The following is a 23,478-nucleotide window of genomic DNA, read 5'->3' as shown; positions in this document are numbered from 1 at the left end:
GAAATGGTGACTGTGCAAAATGTAAGCTTTCAAATTAGATAAAAGAAGCAGCATTGCTTTTTAGGGGGCTAATGGGCCCTGGGTAACGCATTACAGAGGTGGGTCTGCAGGATGTAAGAAGTGGCAGGTGGGTGGCCGGGTGATAAAACCACCTGGAGGAGGTAGGACAGGACAAATCAGAGCCAGCTCTCCGCCCTCCCTAAACAAGCTCGCCTAAGTGACACTTCCTTGCGTCCCAGGAAGTGACGATCAGCCAGAGTAGACGTCCTCACTCCCGGGTCTCAGCCACTCCGGGGGTGCCGCGGTGGGCGCCTGGCGACCTCTTCCGCCGGCCGGGCTCCCTAGGAGGCCATCCTGTCCCGGCACGTCGGCGAGCCGTCCGGCCGGAGCCCATCGCACAGCGTCCCGGAGCACCGCCTCCGAGGCTGCTGGCGCTTTTACGGGGGCTTTTATGCTCTCTCCCCAACTATGAGGGTGACCCTGAACCCAACGGCTTCCCGGGAGAGGGGGACCGAGAGAGCTCGGGGGAGGACAGAAACTGAGAAAGCTGGGGAACGGCGAAGGAGGCGATGAATTTAAGAATAGGAAAAGTCCCGAGATAGCAGATCCGATCCAGCGTAGGATCGTACCGATTCTTCCCCCCTACCCCTATGAAACGGACAAAAAGGACCACTCAATTGCATCAGCGCCCTCTCACCTCCCCACCGCCTCCCCGCCCCGGCAAAACCCAAACACTAATCAAAAATTAAATCCACCAGAAGCTCTGAGAGACTACCGTACTCCGCGGGTGGGGGCGAGAAACAAAAATAAACACGGGGACAGACGGGCGATGGAGCGCGGAAGGAGGAGGAGGAGGCGGCCCCGCATCCCTAATGAGGGAATGAATGGAGAGGCCCCCCTCGGCTGGCGCCCGCCCACCCGGCGGCGGCCGCCAAGTGCCTCTGGGCGCAGCGTGCCGCGCCCGCCGCTCCTCGCGCAGCCGGCTCGGGCCGCTCCTCCCGGTTCAGGCGCGGCGGCGGCGGAGACCGCGCGGGACTCTGAGTCTGGGCTGGCGCGCCGGGGGCGCGGGGGCGCCGCCGCGCTGGGCCCCGGGCGCGTGGCTGCGGCTCGGCCGGGCGGCGCCGCTCACCTGAGGCGGGGCGTGGGGGCGCGGCGCGGGCGGTGCTGTCAGGGCCGCGGCTCCCGGCTCCCGGCTGCGCTCGGCGGGACGAGCCAGGCAGTGATTTGCGGCGCCGCTTCGCCTTCGGCCATGGCCCGGAGAGCCTAGCGGGGCCCGGACACCGCCCCCCCCCCACCGCCCCTCTTCAGCTCCCGCCCCGCCTCCCAGCCTCGGCGTCGCGTCCCGCCGGCCTCGCCGCCCGGCCCGCGCCGGGCAACCGCCCTCGCCCGGAGCCCTCCCTCGGCCCGGCCCGCGTCCCCCCGGCGGCGCCGCCGCGGGAAGCGGCTCCCCCTCCTCTTCCTCCGCGTCCTCTGTCCCCCCCGTTCCCCCGCCGCGGCCGCTTGTTGCACCGCCCGCGGCCTGCGGGAGCCGCTCTCCGCGGCCCGGCCCCGGCTTCGCGCGAAGCGGCCGCAACCCCTGCCTCTCGCCCCCGGGGCCCGCAGCAAGCCCGGGCCTTGCCCGGCCCGCGAGACCCCGGCCCGACCCCGCCGCCCGCACAAAATGTCGGCCCGGACGCCATTGCCGACGGTGAACGAGCGGGACACGGAGAACGTGAGTAGCTGGAGCCTCCCTGGCAGCGGTGGGGCCGGACGCTGCCCCCCGACCGCCGCTTCACCTTCCGCGTGGGCCGCCCGGGGTCTCCAGGGCGACCCCCCGCCTCAGGGTCTCCACCCGGAGCCCGGCGTGACCCTCGCCCCCCGGCTCAGCCCCTGTCCTCCTTTCCAGCCCCATTTCGCTGCTTTCCTCTGAAGGGTGAGGGTTGGGGGGCGCCGTCGGTGGCGCCCTCCCCCCGGAGGTGTCCTCCGGGAGAAGGATGGGGGTGATGGAGGGCAGAGAGCCACAAGGAGATGGCAGAGTGGGCATCCCGGAGGTTTTTATTTCCACTCGGCATTCCATATTCCCCACCCGAATGTTTGCTCTATGATCACAGACGAGCCGGCCGACTGCCTCTTCTTCCCCTTGCTTTTCTGGCTCTTTCGGTCCTTTGCACCCCACCCCCCTGCATTGCCCCATGACTTTGCTTTTTATCACATTAGGTCCACAGTTGGGTCTTGGGCACCAAAGGGAGACGATCGGGAATGGAAGGGACGAGAAGACGAGTAGAGAGGGGTGCGTGTGTGTGTGTGTGTGTGTGTGTTGGGGTGTGAGTTTATACTGCTGTGTGATACTCTTCCATAGAAATGAGTGGAAGAATTTCATCACCCGCCTCTGTGGTCCCAGGGTGACAGCAAAATGTTTAAAAGCCCAGTGAAGCCAACGGCTTTTGCTTCTCTTCCTCAAGTCAGTGGTAATAATTCAGGGCAGGTTTTACTTTAAATACCTCTCCTCCTCCACGGAGTGTCACAAGGTGCATTTCTTTGAAGGAAGGATTTTCTGTGCCTTTGATCAAATTGCCCTCAGGAGTTTTCATCTCGCTGCCGGTGTCCCCCGTGTTTAAACTTCTGAAAACCGAAAGAGCCAAATCAGTTGTATTTCCATGTTCTGAAAAGTACAATTGTGTGTGAATGCATGAGTTCCTTTGTGGCAAAGTGTTTAAAAATTTTTTTTTATTTATTATTTTTTTTTAAGTCCTCATGACCTGTAAAGAGGGCCTTGGCTGATTTTTCTGACCGGTTTTGAGTACCCCTTAGAGGGGTACTGAGTTTTGGTCTGCTGTCCAATCTCTGTCAAGTCAACTCCTTGACTCTCCAGCTGTTGGTTGGAGAGTCTTCCTAGGGTTGGTAAAATAAAATAATGAGGGGCTTTGGCATTCTTAGACAAAAGATACAAGAGAGAAGACATACAAACCCACCGCCAAAGTGTTGGAGTGAGGTATATAAAGTTTATTTAATCTTGGAGCATAGAGGAACATAGAAACTTGGTAGAAGGGAGATGAAATTCTGGTAAGAGACTGTCAAAGGTCCAAGAAATTTCAGAGTATGCTTATGTGCTGTTTAGTGTCCTGCATTTCACGTGGTAAAAATACAGTGCAAGGCTGCTGACACCATAAATTATAACTTAGTTTACAACATAACTGTTTTTTAAAAGCCTGTTTTTAAAAATATAATTGATACATAATTTTGGTTGAGAGATTGAAGATGATGACGGGAAAAGACGCAAAATTGGGTTAAAGCTGATTTTAAAGCCAAGGTGGTACAGGATTTTCCTAATAAAAAATCTTCAGAAAATGGTGTCATTCAGTATGAATGAAAAGTAGGCAAATGATGACCTTTGCTTTTATGAGCAAAACACTGCGTTTTTAACCTAAGAAAGGTGGAAAAATACATTGTTCTTATTTTCTTTTGGATTGTGAGTAGTACTGCATTTTCCACTGGCTGATGTCTGCTTTATACAGACATGAGATAGCATTATACAAATATCTATCAGGGCATAGTACAAAATGCAGCATCACATGGAAACCAGGAAGAAGGGGGGAGTTCAGTTAAGCTATAGCAGTGTACTACATTTTGCTTCTGAAAATGAATATGCTATGTAAACTCATGTGCTCTGTTTCTGGACATGGTTTTTTTAAGTTGCTTTTATGATCTTGTCCCTTGTTGTTGGTTCTGTCGTGCATAACTATACTCTCTTAGGCTGTCTTTACCCACATCCTGATATTCTCCTGATTGCCATGAAAAGTATCTGTTGTACTATAGCTGTTAATTTATCAGCAAGTATGCACTCAGTTCTGTTTTTGAGCTACAAGGGATGCCGAGATAGTATTAACATTTAAGACAAGGCCTCTCCCCTCAAGGAACTTAAGAAGGAAGGTAAATAGAGTCCAAAGAAATAGTGTACAGTAGAAAGCTATGTATAAATATGGCTGAATTGTTTTATAGGTGCTGTAGGTTTTTAATTAGAGGGATCACCAGTGATGGCTATTGAATCACCATTCGTATGTCTATTCTCTGGTTGGTAGTAAATGTCATTACTCATTCTTGCTTACTTCTCATCAGTGAGATAAAGCAACAAATCTACTTGTTAGCTAATATACAAAGACCAGTATGGTAATCAAAATGAACATTTGTTTGTAGCTGTTTTCAGTGAAATTGACATTAAAAAAAAATGATTGTGAAATATTTACATTCGCGTGACTATCAAATGATGGTAAGCCTTTTGGAGTATTAAGGATATAACTAAACACCTTTTATGATTGCTAAAAATGATTTAAACAAAATAAAGAACCTTTGAATTTTACTGTTATTTGCACTTGTTATAAACATTTTAGTGATACATGAATGGATTTGGTATCTTTGGGAATATGTAGTATCTACCCTTCACTAATATATATTGAGGGTATATAAGTAAACATTAATATTATATATAAAACAATTCAGAAGACTGATGTTACAGCACTGTAACATTAGTAGTAAATATTCTCCTCTTTACTAATAATGTATAGTAGAATGAGAAAGAATTGCTTTTCTTTGAGAACATTCTGTGTGTTTTTTCAGAAGTATTTTCTTAGATGAAGGGTTTGTGTGTGCATTGTTAATAGGCCTCAAATGGCTAAATACAATAGAACAACCGATGATCAACTTTAAAGGCAATGAATGCTTCCTAGTGAGGTAGAAAACATATGTTGAGTATCGTAGAATTAATTTATGCAAAATGTGTTTGATTTTAGGTTGTAAATAAGTCCAGAAAGAGAATGGGTATTTGAATGGATATTTCCTTATTTTACCTCTGTTAGATTATACTTGGATAATTCCAGCATGGATATAGAGAATATATTGCCATTACCCTTTTGTGCTTGTAAATAAAATTAAGTTTTTTTTCATGTTTTAGGAAATAATTTTTCTACACAAATTTTCTAAGCAATTTTCCTGGTTTTAGGAAACAATTTTTTCTCATGTTTTAGGAAAACTAATTTTGCTAATTACTATGTTTCCAAAGTGTCCCAGCTAGCTTTCTGTGGTGAAATTTTGGTCAGTACAAAGGAAATTGACTTGATTCCTTGCTGGGATCTTGTAAAATGGACTTTGGATAAATTTGTCTTGAAATTTTTAATGACAAAACTCTTGATGATGATTCTTCTCAAAAATCTGAAATTCATTATGGTGACCATAATGGTACTACTAAGGTGGACGTCAATAGTTTGCCTCATGGGAACAATTGTTAATTATGTGAAAAGGCAGGAGAGAAGTATGCTTTTGCCACTACTGTTGGGTTTTATCAGTACCCTGTGCGTACATCACGTGTCACGGGACCTATCACATTGCCTTCTAATTGCTAATTTACTTTGTCTCCTTTGTTCTATACCGCCAGTGCCAGCACAATGACTGGCAGTAATATATAAGAGAGCCGTCGTATAATATTCCCCGTTTGAATTTTTTCCTTTGTCATCAAAATATATTAGTAACACTGGGAAGGGAACATATTACAAAGCCGAGAGTGCAGTGACCTGCCCAAGGTCATAACCAGTCTTCTACCGTTCCTGCGCTCATGCTATTGCTTCTTCAGGTTTTTGTTTTGTTTCTATCTCAGAGATTTTAAAAGAACATTCATGATGATATGAGATAATTGGAGGAAGAACAGGGTCTGCCATGCTCATCTGATTCTGAACCTTTGCTCAAAGGGACCTTTGTTGTTTTCCCCTTGTCCCAAACTTTCTTTAAGAAGACTTTTGAAATGATTGTAGCCAACATTGCTGTCTGCTGTAACTGAACATGTGTATGTATAGTCCATACCATTGGTTTCCAGAGTGGGTATGCAGGACCATCCATCGTGAGAAGAAAATGTCTTTGCCTTCTATCATCTTCCTTCTGACCTCAATGCTATTATTAACTCTCCTCCTCTTCTACCGCCCCTCCTCCTCTAAATCTTAGGTGGTTTAGAATCAGCCACATATTTTAAAATTACTCTTCTTTGCCATTTCTTTTCCATCTCAGGTTTTCCTTTGGAGGTCATTTTCCCTTTTGTTTATAGATATGTTTTGGTGATAACTGTCATAAACTTTTTTTTTAATATAAAAATATATTTTGCCCATTTCTTGAAAGGTAGCCTTGCTCAGTCTCCAATTCTGAGTTGCTTTTCCATTGTCTTCTTATTACCATTGCTTCTGTTCAGAAATCATCTGCCAGTATGTTGGTGTCTTTTCTCTCTCCCTCTTATTTTAAGATTCTTTTTCTTTTTTTTTTTTCCATTTATTTTTATTAGTTGGAGGCTAATTACTTTACATCATTGCAGTGGTTTTTGTCATACATTGAAATGAATTAGCCATGGATTTACATGTATTCCCCATCCTGGTCCCCCCTCCCACCTCCCTCTCCACCCGATCCCTCTGGGTCTTCCCAGTGCACCAGGCCCGAGCACTTGTCTCATGCACCCAACCTGGGCTGGTGATCTGTTTCACCCTAGATAATATACATGTTTCGATGCTGTTCTCTTGAAACATCCCACCCTCACCTTCTCCCAGAGTCCACAAGTCTGTTCTATACATCTGAGTCTCTTTCTGTTTTGCATATAGGGTTATCGTTACCATCTTTCTAAATTCCATATATATGTGTTAGTATACTGTAATGGTCTTTATCTTTCTGGCTTACTTCACTCTGTATAGTGGGCTCCAATTTCATCCATCTCATTAGAACTGATTCAAATGAATTCTTTTTAATGGCTGAGTAATATTCCATGGTGTATATGTACCACAGCTTCCTCATCCATTCATCTGCTGACGGGCATCTAGGTTGCTTCCATGTCCTGGCTATTATAAACAGTGCTGCGATGAACATTGGGGTGCACGTGTCTCTTTCAGATCTGGTTTCCTCAGTGTGTATGCCCAGAAGTGGGATTGCTGGCTCATATGGCAGATTCTCTCTTTTTCTTAAGTGTCATACTTTCACTATGGTGTATTTAAGTATAGATTTCTTTTCTTCCTGTTTGCATCTCCTGTCTTTGAATTCCTATTTTTTTAATTAAAAGCTAGGATACTTAACAACTATTATTTTTTTGAACAAGGCCTTGCTTCTGGTCTCTTTAGAATTTTGTTTTGGTACTCTGATTAGATTATGTTGGATCTTAACTCTTCCATGTCTTAACTTCTTTTTATTTTTTAAATTGAAATACGGTTGATTTATAATATTGTGTTAGATTCAGGTGTATACCAAAGTGATTCAGTTATATATGTATGTGCATATATGACACATACACATATATATTTTCCAGATTGTTTTACATGATAGGTTACTACAAGATATTGAATACAGTTTCCTGTGCTATACAGTAAGTCCTTGTTTGTCTGTTTTGTATATAGTAGTATGTATCTGTTAGTCCCAGACTCCTAACTTATCTCTCCCTTCCCCGCTTTCTCCTTTGGTGACTATAAGTTTGTTTTCTGTGTCTGTGAGTCTATTTCTGTTTTGTAATGAGTTTGCTTATATCCTTTTTTTAGATTCCACATATAAATGATACCATGTGATACTTGTCTTTGTCTGACTTCTTCACTTGGTGTGATAATCTCTAGGTTCATCCATGTTGCTGCTGCAAATGGCATTATTTTATTCTTCTTTTGTGCCTGAGTAATATTCCATTGTGCATATATACTCCATCTTCTCTAGCCATTCATTTGTTGATTGCTGTTTAAGTTTTCTTCCATATCTTGGCTGTTGTAAATAGTGCTGCTGTGAAAATTGGGCTGCATGTATCTTTTCGAATTAAAATTTGCATCTTCTCTGGATGTATGCCTAAGAGTGGGATTGCTGGATCATGTGGTAACTCTAGTTTTAGTTTTTTTCCTGTAGTTAATCTTTATTGAAGTATAGTTACTTTACAGTGTTGTGTTATTAATAGCTTTTGCTATACAGCAAGGTAAATCAGCTATACAGATATATCTCCTCTTTTTTGGATTTCCTTCCCATTTAGGTCATCACAGAGCACTGAGTAGAGTTCCCTGAGCTATAGATTCTCACTAGTTATCAGTTTTATACATAGTGTGTGTATATATATATACACACACATACTTATACACATATATACACGTCACACCCAACCTAGAAGTTCATACCACTTCCCATCCCCACCTTGGTAGCCATATATTTGTTCTTTACATCAGTGTCTCTATTTCTGCTTTGCAAATAAGTTCCTCTGTATCATTTTTCTAGATTCCATATGCAAGTGATAGTATATGGTTTTGTTTTTCTGACTTACTTCATTCTGTATGACAGTCTCTAGGTCCATCCATGTCTCTGCAAATGGCACAATTTCATTCCATTTTATGACTGAGTAATATTTCATTGTATACATGTACCACATCTTCTTTATCCATTTCTGTATTGATGGATATTTAGATTGCTTCCATATCCTAGCTGTTGTAAATAGTGCTGCGGTGAAAAGTGAGGTGCATGTATCTTTTCAGATTATTGTTTTCTGTGGATATGTGCCCAGGAGTGGGATTGCTGGATCATCAGTCAGTCAGTTCAGTCGCTCAGTCATGCCTGACTCTTTGTGACCCCATGGACCACAGCACGCCAGGCTTCCCTGTCCATCACCAACTCCTGGAGTCCACCCAAACTCATGTCCATTGAGTTGATGATGCCATCCAACCATTTCATCCTTTGTCATCCCCTTCTTCTCCCACCCTCAATCTTTCCCAGCATCTGGGTCTTTTCAAATGAGTCAGCCCTTCACATCAGGTGGCCCAAGTATTGGAGTTTCAGCTTCACATCAGTCCTTCCAGTGAACACTCAGGACTGATTTCCCTCAGAATGGACTGGTTGGACCTCCTTGCAGTCCAAGGGACTCTTAAGAGTCTTCTCCAACACCACAGTTCAAAAGCATCAATTCTTCAGCCTGCAGCTTTCTTTATAATCCAACTCTCACATCCATACATGACCACTGGAAAAACCATAGCCTTGACTAGACAGACCTTTGTTGACAAAGTGATGTCTCTGCTTTTTAATATGCCGTCTAGGTTGGTCATAACCTTACTTCCAAGGAGTAAGTGTCTTTTAATTTCGTGGCTGCAGTCACCTTCTACAGTGATTTGGAGCATATGATATTCTTTTTAGTTTTTTTTAAGAATTTTCATACTGTTCTCTGTACTGGTTGTACCCATTTATATTCCTTTTAAATCACAGTTTCCGTTTCATTACTTGTGATTGATTTGTTCATGTTTCTGTATCTTCCTGGTTCCATCTTGGAAAGCTGTACCTTCCTAAAAATGTGTTCGTTTTTCCTAGGTCCTTCATTTTGTTGGCGTGTAGTTGCCTTTAGTAGTCTCTCATGTTCCTTTGTATTTCTGTGGTGTCAGATGTAATGTTTCCATTTTCATTTCTAATTTGATGGATTTGTGTCCTCTCCCTTTTTTTCTCGATGAGTCTAGCTAAAGGTTTATCAACTTTTTTTATCTTCTCAAAGAACCAGATTTTAGTGTCATGGATCTTTTCTATTATTTTCTTTGTATCTCATTTATTTCTACTCTTTTCTTTATGATTTCTTTCTTGTAGTAACTCTGGGCTTTGTTCTTTCTCTAGTTGCTTTGGGTGTAAGGTTAGGTTGCTTATTTGAGATTTTTATTGTTTTCTGAGATGCTTTATTTCCTTTTGATTTCTTCAGTGATCTGTTGGTTGTTTAGAGCATATTGTTAGCCTCCACATGTTTGTGTTTTTTGCAGTTTTTTTCCCTCATAGTTGATTTCCGGTCTCATAATGTGGTCGGAAAAGATGCTTCATAGAATTTCAGTTTTCTTAAATTTACCAAGGCTTGTTTTGTAGCCTAACATGTGATCTGCTCTTGGATGGAATGCTCTCTCTATACCAAGTAAGTACATCTGGTCTGTTGTGTCATTTAAGGCCAATGTTTCCTTATTGATTTTCTGTCTGGATGATCTATCCATTAATGTCAGTGGAGTTTTAAAGTCCCCTACTATTATTATGTTACAGTTGCTTTCTCCCTTTGTGTCATTTAATATCTGCTCAAAATATTTAGGTTCTCCTATGTTGAGTGCATGTATATTTACAATGACTATATCTTCATATTGGATTGACCCCTGATCATTATATAGTGTCCTTCTTTGTCTCTTATAATAGTCTCTATTTTAAAGTCTAGTTTGTCTGATGTAAGCATTGCTACCCTAGCTTTCTTTAAATTTCCATTTACATGGAATACCTTTTTTCATCCTTTCATTTTCATTCTGTGAGTGTCTTTATATCTGAAGTGAGTCTCTTACAGACAGCATATAAACAGGTCTTGTTTTTGTTTCCATTTAGCTATTCTGTTTTGATTGGAACATTTAGTCCATTTAAATTTAAGACAGTTATTGAGGGGTATGTTTTTACTGCCATTTTGTCACTTGTTTTGGGTTGTTTTTATAGCTCTTTCCCCACTTTCTTTTCTTTTTGTGATTTGATGACTATCTTTAGTGTTATGTTTAGTCTCTTTCTTTTTTGTGTGTATATCTATTAAAAATTTTTGGTTTGTGGTTACCATGAGGTTTTCATGTGTCTTAGATGAAAACACACACAAACACACACGCACACACACACGATTGTTTTAATTTGCTCCTCTCTTAATTGTAAATGCAGTTTTAAAACTCTTTCTTTGTACTCCTTCCCTCAAAGGTACTGTTTTTGATATCATAATGTATATCTAGTTATTTTCTGTATCCCTTAACTTCTTATTGTGGATATAGATGCTTTTACTGCTTTCATACTTTAAACTTCCTGCTAGCTTTGTGTGTGAATGATTTCCAACCTTTATATTTGCCTCTACTGATGAGCTTTTTCATTTTTGTGATTTTCATGTTTCTAGTTGTGGCCTTTTCTTGCCTGGAGAAATTCCTTTAACATTTGTTGTAAAGGTGGTTTGGTCATGCTAAACTCTTAGCTTTTGCTTATCTGTAAAGCTTTTAATCTTGCCATCAAATCTGAACAAGAGCCTTGTTGGGTAGAGTATTTTTGGTTGTGGGCTTTTCCTTTTCATTACTTTAAATATATTGTGTCACTCCCTTCTGGCTGCAGGGTTTCTGCTGAGAAGTCAGCTGATAGCTTTATGGGAGTTCCCTTGTATATTGTTTGTTGCTTTTCCCTTGTTGCTTTTAATACTCTTTTTCTTTAATTTTTGTCATTTTAACTACTATGCGTCTTTGTGTGTTCCTCTTTGGGTTAATCCCCTATGAAACTCTGTGCCTTGTGGACTTGGGTATATGTTTCTTTTCCAAGGTTAGCAACGTTTTCAGCTGTGCTGTTTTCAGATAAATTCTCTGCTCCTTTCTCTCATCTCTTCTGGGACCCCTATAATGTGAATATTAGTGTGCTTGATGTTGTCCCGGAAGTCCCTTGAACTATCCTCATTTCTTTTCGTTCTTTTTACTTTTTTTCTCTTCAGCATCAGTGATTTCTCCTACTCTGTCTTACAGCTCGCTGATCTGCTCCTCTGTATCATTTAGTTTACTGTTGATTCTGTTTACTGTATTTTTCATTTCTGTTATTGTGTTTTTCATTGCTGTTTGGTTGTTCTTTATGTTTTATAACTCTTTGTTAAAAACTTCTAACTTCTCTCTGTGCATCCATTCTTTCCTGAGTTCTCTGGTCATTTTTATGATCACTATCCTGAACACCTTCTTGGGTAGATTACTTACCTCTAATTCACTTAGTAGTTCTTCTGGTTTTGTCTTGTTCTTTTGTTGAGTTTTATCTCATTCCTCTGTCACCACATTTTGCCTCAGTTATGTTTTATATTTTTTTTGTATCTGGTAGGTTGGCTACATTTTTCATTCTTGGAGAAGTGGCCTTTTGTTGAAGACATCCTGTGTGTCCCAGGAATGAAGTCCTCATCACCTAAGCTGTGTGCTCTAGGAGTTCCTCCTCTGAGGGCTGCATGGATCTTCTGTTGTTGTGGGCTGTGTGGGCAGTCTCATAGGGTTGGTTGGCTGCCAGTCCAGTAGTTTGCTAGGCCCTGCCTCCTAGCAAGGCTGCTGGCTGCAGGTTAGTGGTACTGTCGTAAAGTGGCTGTTTGTGGAATCCCTAGGTTCCCCAGAGCTTTTACTGGCTCATTGCTGGACAGAGTCATAATCCAGAAGATTCTGGGGCTGTTGCTTGCCCACTGGTGGGTGAAGCCAGGTCCTGGGATTGATGCTGGACTGCTGGCAGACAGCATTGGACCCTGGAGTCTGGTTACAGGGCCTAGGGATCCCAGAGGTGGTGTCTGGTTGAGGGTCTGATTCCTGACTGAGTTGGATATGAGGTCGGGATGTCCTGAACTTGGCCTGCTAGTGGGCAGGGCAGTGGTCCAGCTGGTCAGGGTCTGGACTGCTGTGGGCAGGCTGGACCTATAGGCTATTGGATTATGGTTTTCTTACATCTAATGTCTGCCTCCGGGTTGGTGAGGCTGCTCCAGAGGCTAAAGCAGGCTTCCTGGAAGTCGGGAGTTAGGATATGAGATTCTGGAGCTGGTGGGTGGATCTGGGTCCTGGGTCCTCAGGTGGACAGGGCCATGTCTTGAGGTGTGCTTATAGCTGTTGTGGGTCAGGAGGTCTCTTTAGTAGTCTGTCTGCTGTTGGGTGGGGCTGTGTTCCTCGCAGTTAGTTACTTAGAGGCCTTCCAGCACTGGTGCCTACAGGCTGTTGGGAGTGGGGGCAAGCCTTGGTACTAATGAGTTAGAGGGAGGATCTTACAATGGCACCTGCTGACACAGCCATCGCTCATGTGAGCTACAGCTACCCCCTGCCTCTATGGGAGACTCTCCTAGGTCAGCAAGTAGGTCTAGTCTAGGCTTCTATCAAATAACTGCTTTTGTCCTGGGTCCTGAAGCGTGTGAACTTTTGTCTGTGCTGTTTAATGGTGAATTCTCTACTTCCCCCAGTCCTGTGGGGCTTCCGAAATTATGTCCTGCTGACCTTCAAAGCCAAATTCTCTGGGGGCTTCTCTTGGTATGAGACCTGGGGTTGGGGAGCATGATATGTGACACAGGCCTCTAACTCCTGTGGGAGAACTTCTGCAGTGATTCTCGTTTGTGGGTCACCCATCTGGGAGTATGGGACCTAACTAGGTTTTGCGTCCACAGACCCTGCCTGTCTTGTTGCGTTTCCTCCTTCATGCCTTCAGTTGTAGGTGTCCTGTGGCTTTCTGATCTTTCTCACTGATGGTGGTTGTGCAGTTCATTGTGATCTTGGAGTGTTCTTCAGACAAGTAGAGCTTAGGGTCTTTCTGCTCTGCCACCTTGGCCCGACTGAACTCATGCCGTATTATTCAGCCTGTGACTAATTTAGAATAGTGTCCTCCAAGTGCATCCATGTTGTAGCATATAACCGAATTCCCTTCCTTTTTATGGTTGAAAATACTCCATTGAATGTGTGTCGAACATTTTCTTTATACACTTAGATACTGATGGATGTTTGGGTTGTTTTCATATCTTGGCTATTGTGAGTAATGCTGCAAATATTTCTTTGAGATACTAATTCCAATTCTTTTGAATAAATACCTTAAAGTGGGACTGCTGGGTCGTGTGGTGGTTGTATTTTTAACTTTTTGAGGCATGTCTACACTGTTTTCTGCACCATTTTACAGTCCCTCCAACAGTGCACAAGGGTTCCAGTTTCTTCACATCCTTGTCGTTACTTGTTATTTTCTTTTTTTTTTAATAATACACTTTAAAACATTATTTATCTTATTTATTTTTTTGCCGCTGAGGCTTTGTTGCTGTGTGCCGGCTCTCTGTCGCTGTGGCTAGCGGGGGCTTCTCACTAGTTGCAGCGCACAGGCTTCTGGTTGTGGCGGCTGCTCTTGCTGTAGGGCGTGGGCTAGTAGTTACGGCTCGTGGGCTCACCTGACCTGTGACATGTGGAATCTTCCCAGGCCAGGGATAGAACTTGTGTTCCCTGCATTGGCAGACAGTGGCATTCACATTGGACGACCAGGGAAGTCCTGGTTTTGTTTTTTGATAAACATTCTAACACATGAAGTGATTCTTCACTGTGGTTTTGACTTGCATTTTCCTGATGGCATTTTCCTAATCCTAATGATTAGTGATGTCAAGCATCTTTTCATATACCTGTTGGCTATTTATACATCTTTGGAGAAATAGCTACTCAAATTAAAAAAAAAAAAAAAAATCACTTTTTTTTTTTTGGCTGTTGTAGCAGTTTCTGAAATATTTTGGCTGTTAACTCCTTTTCACATATATGGTTTGCAGATCTTTCCTTTCATTCCATAGGCTGCCTTTTCACTCTGTTGATTGTTTCCTTTGCTGTATAGAAGCTTCTTAATTTAATGTAGTCCCACTTACTTATTTTTGTATTTAGTAGTCCCACTTACTTATCTGTATTTATTTTTCTTGCCTAATTGCTTTGACTAGGACTTTCAGTACAGTAGCCCTCTATATCTGCAGGTTCTGCATCTATGGGTTTAATCAATTGTAGATTTAAGAATATTTTAAAAATAAAATTACAGATTTTCATAAAGCAAAAGTTGAATTTGCTGTGCATTGAGCTATTTATGTAGATTTTATTTACATCATGCTATTGCAGTACTTAATCTAGAAATGATAAAAATATATGGAAGAATGTGTGTAGGTAATATACAAATACTCTGTCTTTTATGTAAGGGACTTGAGCAGCCAAGTAGCTGTAGAGGGGGGTCCTGGAAGCTGTGTCCTAAGCCTACTGAGAGACAAGTGTACGGTGTTGAATATAAGAGGCAAGAGTGGGTATCCTTGCCTTATTCCTGATTTTAGAGGACTTTCACTGAGCATGATGTTAACTGTGGACTTTTCATATGTGGCTTTTATTTGTTCTTGTTCAGTCACTCGGTCACGTCTGACTCTTGCGACACTGTGGACGGTAGCCCTCCAGTCTCTGTCCATGGGATTTTCTGGGCAAGATAACTGGGGTGGGTTGCCATATCCTCTTCATTGCATCTTCCCAACCCAGGCATTGACCCCATGTCTCCTGCATCACAAGTGGATTCTTTACCACTGAGCCACCAGGTAATGCTGAGGTAATTTTCCTGTTCCTAGAGAGTTGAGAGTTTTATCATGAAAGGACTTTGAATTTTGTCAAATGCCTTTTCTGTATCAGTAGAGATGATCATGTGTTTTTATCCTTTGTCCTGTGTGGTGTATTATACTGATTATCATATGTTGACTCATCTTTGTATCTTGGGGATAAATCCAACTTAGTCATAGTGTATGATCTTTTAATAGGTTTTTGAATCTGATTTGCTAATATGTTGCTTAGGATTTTTGCATTTATATTCATCAGGGTTCTTGGCCTTTAATTTCCCTTTATTGTAGTGTCTTTTTCTGGCTTTGGTGTTAGTGTAATGCTGGTCTCATACAATGAGTTACGAGGTGTTTCCCTCTGCAGTTTTTGGAAGAGTTTGAGAAGAATGGGTGTAAGTTCTTTACATGTTTTATGGAATTCAACAGAAAAGCCATCTGGTACCAGGCTTTTCTTTGTTGGCAAATTTTTGATTACTGATTCAGTCTCCTTGCTAGTTACCTATATCCCTAGATTTTGTTTCATTATGATTCAGTCTTGGTAGATTTTGTTTGTAGGGATTTCTTCATTTCCTCTAGGTTGTTGTCGGTGTGTAATTGTTCATAACAGTCTTTTACGTTCCTTTATATTTCTGTGGTGTCAGTCGAATGGTCTCCTTTTTCATTTCTAATTTTATTTGCAACTTTTTTTTAGTTAGTCAAGGTTAAAAAAAAAGTCATTGGTTGATCTTTGCAAAAAACTCATTTGTTGACTTTTTCTATTTTTTTTTAAATTCTCTATTTCATTTATTTCTGCTATTCTTTTAGTTTTAATTTCTTTCTTTCTGCTAACTTTGGGCTTAGGTTTTTTCTCTTTAATTCCTTGAAATACAGTTAGATTATTATATACATATATATTTAAATGCAGGCATTTTTTTGCTATAAGTGTGCCTCTTAGTACTGTTATTTCTATGTCCCATACGTTTTTATATAATATATTTTCATTTGTCTCAAGATATATTTCTAATTTCCTCTTCGATTTTCTTCTTGATCCATTGGTTGTTCAAGACTGTGTTAATTTCCACATACATGTGAGTGTTCCATTTTTTTCTTCCTGTTATTAATTTCTAATTTTATAGCATCAATTTGGATAAGATATTTGGTATGGTTTTAATATTCTTCTGCTTGTTAAGACACATTTTGTCACCTGGAGACATACATGTGCTTTTGAGAAGAATGTGTGTTCTGCTGTTGAGTAAAATGTTCTGTGTATTTCAGTTAGCTTCATCTAATGTATAGTGTTGTTTAAGTCTTTTGTTTCCTTCTTGATCTGCTGTTGGGATTGTGTCCATTATTGAAAGTGAAGTGGTAAAATCTATTGTTATTGTATTGCTGTGTATTTCTCCCCTCATTTCTGTCAGTGTTTGCTTTGTATTTAAGTGCTCTGTCTTTGAATCTATAAATAATTGTTACATCTTCCTGGTGAATTGACTGTTTTATCATTATGTAATGTCCTTCTGTGTCTCTTGCGACAGTTTTTGACTTAAAGTTATTTTGTCTGATATAAGTGTGGCCACCCCTGCCGGTTACCAGCATGGATATCTTCTGTCGTGCTTTTACTTTAAGCGCATGTGTGTCCTTAAATCTAAGTTGAGGCTCTTTTAGACAGCATCTAGTTGGGATTTTTTTTTTTTTTTTAAATCCTTCCAGCCACTCTGACTTGATCAGGGAGTTTAATCTATTTATATCTAAAATAGTTATTGATAGGGAAGACTTTGCTGTTGCTATTTTGTTGTGTTTTGTCTTGCTTTTCTTTTTTTGGTCTCAGCATCTCTTGCTGTCTTTATATGTATTATGATTTATTTTTTGTAGTGACATGCGTTATTCTTTTGTTTCTTTTTTTCTGTGTGTGTGTGTGTGTCTTTTGTATTTTCTTTGTGGTTATCATGGGACTTCCTTAAAATACTTCATAGTTGTAGCAGTCTGTTTTAAATTGATAATTGCAGTTTAATACAAAAATTCTGCAGTTTTATTTCTCCCTCCTCAATACTGTATACTATTGATTGTGCAGATTAGGTCTTTTTATATTGTGTGTCCATTAACATATATTTATAGTTAGTTTTTAAACATACTTCTTTTTTAGTGTATCAGAATTAAAGTGACTTGTGCACCATCATTACGGTATTACAGAATTTTGTATTTATCTGTGTATTTCCCTTTACTGACAGACTGTATTTTTATATGCTTTCCTGTTACTGTTTATTTTAATTGGTGGAAAAGAGCAATACAGTGTGTTGGTTTCTGCTATAGAGCGACGTGAATCTGTCTTTATTATATATACATGTCCCCTCCTTGAGACTGCCTCCCTTCCCCTTGTCCCACTCCTCTGCTGCTGCTGCTAAGTCGCTTCAGTCGTGTCCGACTCTGTGCGACCCCATAGACGGCAGCCCACCAGGATCCCCCGTCCCTGGGATTCTCCAGGCAAGAACACTGGAATGGGTTGCCATTTCCTTCTCCAGTGCATGAAAGTGAGAAGTGAAAGTGAAGTCGCTCAGCTGTGTCAGACTCTTAGAGACCCCATGGACCGCAGCCTACCAGGCTCCTCCATCTGTGGGATTTTCCAGGCAAGAGTACTGGGGTGGGGTGCCATTGCCTTCTCCAGTCCCACTCCTCTAGGTCAGCACAAAACAGCAGGCCAGACTCCCTGTGCTATATAGTAACTTTCCACTATCTGTTTTACACATGAGATTGTGTATTTTTCAATGCTGCTTTCTCAGTTCATCCCACCTTCACCTTTCCCCATTGTGTCCACAAGTACATTCTCTACTAGGTTCATGAGTACCATTTTTCTAGATTCCATGTATATGCATTTACATATAATACTTGTCTTGTTACTATTCAGTGTCTTTTTGTTTTAATTTAAATGATTTACCTTAACATTTATTGTAAGACAGGTCTAGTGGTGATAAACTCCCTTAGCTTTTATCTTTGAAATTATTTTTTTCTTTCCTTCATTTTGAAGGACAGTTCTCCTGGATATAGCATTCTTGGTTGGCCGGTGGTTATTCTTTTTCCCCTTTCACCTGTTTGAATGTATTACTGCTTTTTTACCCCTAGTCTGCCAACTTTCTTCTGGGAAATCTACTACTAGGTTTTTGGGGGTTCATTTGAATGTGGCAAGTCCCTTTTTTCATGCTGCTTTAAAACTTCTGTCTGTGGCTTTTGAGAATTTGATTATAATGTGTCTTGGCATGGACGTCTGTGGGTTTACCATGTTTGGGGTCCATGCTATTTAAATTCTCTTGCGTTTCTTGAATCTGTATATCTGTTTCCTTCTCCACATTTGGGGATTTTCCAGCCATTTCTTCCTTTAAATTAAACTTTGTTCTTTCTCATCTTTGGGTCTCCCATAATGTAGATGTGTGTGTATGCTCAGTCCCTCAGTCCTGTCTCACTCTTTCTGACCCGTGGAGCCCACCAGGCTCCTCTGTCCATGGGATTTTTCAGGCAAGAATACTGGAGTGGGTTGCCATTTCCTCCTCCAGGGGATCTTCCGAACTCAGGGGTCAAACCTGTATCTCCTGCATTGGTGGGTGGAATTTATACCTCTAAGCCACATAATCTAGATATTGGTCCTTATAAATACCATAGGCATTCCATTTTTATGTTAGACTTTCTTCACTCTGTTTTCATTATTTGTTGTTATTTTGTTTTGTTGTTTAGTTGCTAAGTCATATCCAACTCTTCTGCAAGTCCATGGACTACAGTCCTCCAGGCTCCTTTGTCCGTGGGATTTCCCAGGCAAGAATGCTGGAGTCGGTTGCCATTTCCTTCTCCAGGGAATCTTCCTGACCCAGGGATCAAACCCATGCCTCCTGCATTGCAGGTGGATTGTTTCCCACTGAGCTACCAGGGAAATTATTTTGACTAGATAACTGTAAGCCACTTGTCTTGAAGTTTGCTAATTCTTTATTCTGCTTGATCAAGGACTGGTGAACCTCTTTAATGAGGTTTTCAGTTTAGCTATTGCATTCTTCAGCTGCAGAACTTCTGTTTGATTCTGTATCTTTGTTGGAATTCTTATTTTTTTTCATGCATCATTTTCATAAGCTCACTGAGCATCTTTATGCTAGTTATTTTGAACCCTTAGTGCATATGACTGTTTCTTCAGGCTTGATTTCTAGAAACTTACTTTCTTTCCTTGATTGGATCATGGTGTCTTTTGTTTTCTTAATTTTCTTTTCATGTTCCTTGTAGTTTTGTGTTGTTACGCAAACAATTTAAAAATGGCTGCCTGTCCTAGTCTTTCTGTACTGCCTTGGTACAAGGAAGGATTTTCACTGTTCAGCTCAACTGGAGATTCTCAGAGCTCTCCAGTCTTTTCTGTAGTTGTCTTTTTCACTTGGCTGGGTAGACTCCTGCTTAGAGAAATTTTAGGATTTTTTTTTCTTAAGGGTGGCCGCTTGCAATCTTTTGCTCCCTCTGGTGTCTGTCTGCTGTACCGTGGTTTCTCTGAAGCAGCACAACACACTGAACAAGTCTTTTTGTTCTCAGCGGCCACTCGGCATCTAGCATATGCCAGTTCCCATCAGCACCTGAGCAGAGCTGGATGGAAACCAGTCCCTTGGGCGATTCCCTGAAAAGCCAGAGTGTTGGATGCATTCTCCACTCTTCTCTTTCCCCATATGTTGAATTTTTAGTTTTGTTAATTCAGCTTTTCATCTCTACCAGTTCTAAGGTTTTCTTTTAGGTCAGTCTGGCTTTTTAAATATTTTTTTCATCTTTGCTTCCTTTTGTGATAAAATCTACATTTTCTTAAACATTAATACATAGTTACTTACATTCTGAAGCTGGATTTTCCGTTGTCTCAAGGCCCTGGGGATTTAGTGCTCTTGTTTGGGCCTACTTACTCAATGTGACTTTTTTCTTCTGTATTTGCTGATTTTTGCTGATGAACTCATATTTGCCTGGTTTTTATCTGTGTGAAAGTTGGGAGACTAAATTGAGGATGATTTCCTCTGCAGAGGGTTTATGTTTGTCATTGCCCGTAATGGGAGCCCCTTCTGACCTGGTACACTTCAGTCTCCTAATAGGGATCCTCGCTTAATGAGGGTGTTGTAGGTTCAGGTCTCCCTCCTTGTAGCGGGTCCAAGGCTTAGTATTTGACCCTAGGGCAGTGATGGCTTCTGTGGTAGCTTTTAGCTGGAGTTTGTTTTTTATATATTTGTTTGTTTTGTTTTTTCTTAGATGTTTCTCTTATTCCTTTCAAGCTCAACAATGCATTTTAAAAAGTGTGCTTTATCTTGGAGGACCCCCTACAGTATCTTGCCTACTATACTGCAGAAAGGCTGGAATAAGTTTTTTGAAAATGGATGTGCAGAAGTTTTTATACTCATATAATTTATTACCCTAAACTGTGTGTCATATCTGAAATACTCATATCTGTATACTTTAAAATGTGGACAGTTTTCCAAGCTGTTTATAAGTCTTGTAGATAAAAAAAAATCTTAGTAGACTGTGAAAGTCATTTGTTACAATTATTAAAATAGTTACCTTTCAAGAACAGCTGATTGTCATCAGGTAGGTGTCTTCTAAATTACTTTTATAAAAATTTTTCACATAATTGGTGGATAGATTGAAATGTGGACATTATAAATAAATAAATGTAACCAGAAATGAACTGATTTTATTCATATGGGGTACTTTTTTAAAATCCATGATAGTCGTTGAAATTAAATATTGACATATGCTTAACTTATAATCAGTCCTTCAATCTCTGTATCACCAATTGTTAAATCAAAATTTTAAAAGTCAGGAAGCATATTTATATAATATTAGTTTATTAATTACTATAAAATTTGTTCTACTTTAGTTTTAGTGTATTTTCAAGAGCCTTTCACCTGTTTTATGTTATTATTTTTTATGTACAAGATCTGTGAGTAAAATAATACATATACAATTTATGTCAGTATTCTTAAAAGTGGTCTGTGCCTAAAGATTTTAAAGATTGGGCACTTGATCTAAATTTTGAAGGCCATTCTATATCATAAAAGTTAAGATTGTTCTATAGTTCCTCTGTGTATAAATTTTATCTTCCTAACTCAACTGAAAATTTTGTCAATGATTACTTCCAAATTATTTGTGTATTTTGTATGTTACCTACCATAGTATTTGGCACAGTTTTTGGCCCTCAGCATTTTGATAAATCAGAGTTACTTTTTTATCAAATATAGTGAGTTTTCAGACTAGCTGGGGAGACCATTTCAAATTCTCATTCCCTAATCCCTGCTCTCTCCCAGTCTGTATTCCTACTCAGTTTCTCTAGGGTAGAGCCCAAGTAATTCTGATACGGATATCTACCACCTAGGCTTTGTAAAACACTGAGTTATGATAATAATGATGATGATAGTTACAGTGTAATAAGTCTTCATCTTTTGATTAAAGTGAAAAGAAAATTATCTTTGGTTACTAAGCAAGTGGGATGAGAGACATGATGAATCAGTTCTTTTGGTAGGTGATGACAGCAGTAGAAGATACTGGAATTGTCTTGCTTGACAATAATAAGGTACATGTGTGGCGCTTATAGGTGGAAGATGGAAGAAGGGGATGATGAGAAATTTTGTGTTCCTCCTGTCTCCCAGCGTTATGTGGTTAACTGTTTGCGAGGGAAGGTGCCAGCATCAAGGAGTTCCCATACAGTGCCTCTGATGTAGGCTGCCTCTTTCTTCTGAGGAAGTACTAGTTAATAATGTTTTGGCTTCTATGAGTTTAGTTCAGGCTGTAAACAAGTTAGAAACTGAGAAATGGACCAAAGTCTTAATGAACTACCTGTAAGGGATATAGTGTCAGGTTTATTTTGAATCTTTGAAGCATGACTGCCTTTCCTTTGGGCTTCCTAGGTGCTAAAGAATCTGCCTGCCAGTGCAGGAGACGCAGGAGACAGGTTTGATCACTGGGTCGGGACCACCTCCCAGAGGAGGAAGTGGCAACCCACTCCAGTATTCTTGCCTGGAAATTCGTGGACAGAGGAGCCTGGCGGGCTACAGTCCATGGGGTCGAAAAGAGCTGGACACGAGTGAGTGAATGAGCCCACGGTATCAGTACCTGTCCTCTGGGAACCAGCAGTACTGCTTTCACAGTTTCAAAAGAAGGCTTTCTTTTATTTCCTTTCCTATTTATTTCACCTTAGCTGTAGACAGTCAAGATACAAAGGCAAATGAAACCTGTTCCCTGCTCTGGAGGGATCAGAGCCTGGAGAAGAAGATAGAAAGAGGAAGATAGTCATAGAGAGTGCAGTAGGAAGTTACAGCTCCTTGTCGTCTGAGTGGTCAGAACACAGACTGAAGAGGGTGGGGGGACGCAGGAGGTAGGGCTTAAGAAAAGTTAATAGCCTTTGAACTAAGGCTTGAAGGATAAGTCGTCCTTGACCAACAGCCAGCTCTCTGGAAAATTGAGTTGGTGGGAGGAAGAGAATATTGGGCTAAAGGAGCATTATGCACGTGGAGTCAGAGGAGGCAAACAGTAGCCTGGGAATGGCTGCGTTTAGTGAGGGCCCTGCAGCCTGCGGCAGCAGGAAGTGGTCCTGGGGACACTGGTGGCCCTTGGGCGACGCAAGTAAAGGGTCAGCAGGATTAGGTTTGTGTTCTGGGTATGCTGGCATGTTTTAGAAACATTCCAGTTTTTAAATTCTGTGCCCTGCTTTCTCATGGCTCATGAAAGAGCTTTTAATAGGGGACTTATAAAAATTTTATAATAGGAGACTTAGTTTGGCCTACTGGGAGAAAGGTTTGGTAAAGGAGAATGCCTGTCCATCTCGGTCCTTGATCAAACTTCAGTTAGGCTCCTGTGAGCCTTCTTTTCAACTCGGCTGTGACCTCGGCCTCCCTGTCTGTCCTGTCCTTGCAGAGCCTGCACAGTCCAGTCTCAGCAGAGTTCAGCGACGTCAGTTAAGTGAGAACTCCCAACTCTTGGCTATCTGACCACCCTGGATATCTAGTTAAGTTTCTTATCCCCTGTCTTTGATGTCCAAGTTCTTGACCCGTAAGAATCCTGTTAGGCCAGTTTAGCAAGAACCCCCTACCCTTGATGTTTCCTCCTGGTGGTTTTTCTGCCACTGACACCCTCCCTGTACCCCTTGGCTGTAAAGCCCCAGATGTCTTTGCTGCATTCAGAGGTGATCTCACCCCTGTTGTAATATCCCTGTGCAGTAATCTTCAATAAATTCTTCCTACTGTTTAGCAAGTATCAACGTAGTTATTTCTTTGACACCATTTAAGAAAAGATTCACATTTCATAGTGAAATCCCATGCACATTTCACTGTGGTAGTAGGTACTGAGAATAAGGTTAAAGAAGTCTCAGAGTAGCCTTAAAAAAATGAGGTCAGAAAGTAGAGCCCCTCTAGACTTAGGGCAGAAGAATTGGGTGATGT

At 41.4% G+C, this 23,478-nt stretch overlaps 1 protein-coding gene across 4 annotated transcripts in view; it reads left to right on the top strand.

Annotated features, from left to right (window-relative positions):
• The first annotated feature begins 1,331 nt into the window (after positions 1-1,331).
• The window catches only part of MARK1 (microtubule affinity regulating kinase 1), a 132,594-nt gene continuing 110,447 nt past the window's right edge, over positions 1,332-23,478 (top strand). Inside the window, exon 1 of one of the 4 annotated variants that reach the window (XM_020892528.2) lies at positions 1,332-1,711. In XM_020892528.2, the coding sequence (XP_020748187.2) occupies positions 1,661-1,711 (51 nt within the window). In that variant the 5' untranslated portion in view covers positions 1,332-1,660. The remainder of the gene's footprint in view (positions 1,712-23,478) is intronic. The other 3 variants (XM_020892529.2, XM_020892526.2, XM_020892527.2) reach the window with 3 other exon arrangements.

The sequence above is a fragment of the Odocoileus virginianus genome, chromosome 11 (genome assembly GCF_023699985.2).
Source record: "Odocoileus virginianus isolate 20LAN1187 ecotype Illinois chromosome 11, Ovbor_1.2, whole genome shotgun sequence".
NCBI lineage: Eukaryota > Metazoa > Chordata > Mammalia > Artiodactyla > Cervidae > Odocoileus > Odocoileus virginianus.
Note: the sequence above shows the minus strand (reverse complement) of the source record. Positions and strands in the feature narration are given on the sequence as shown.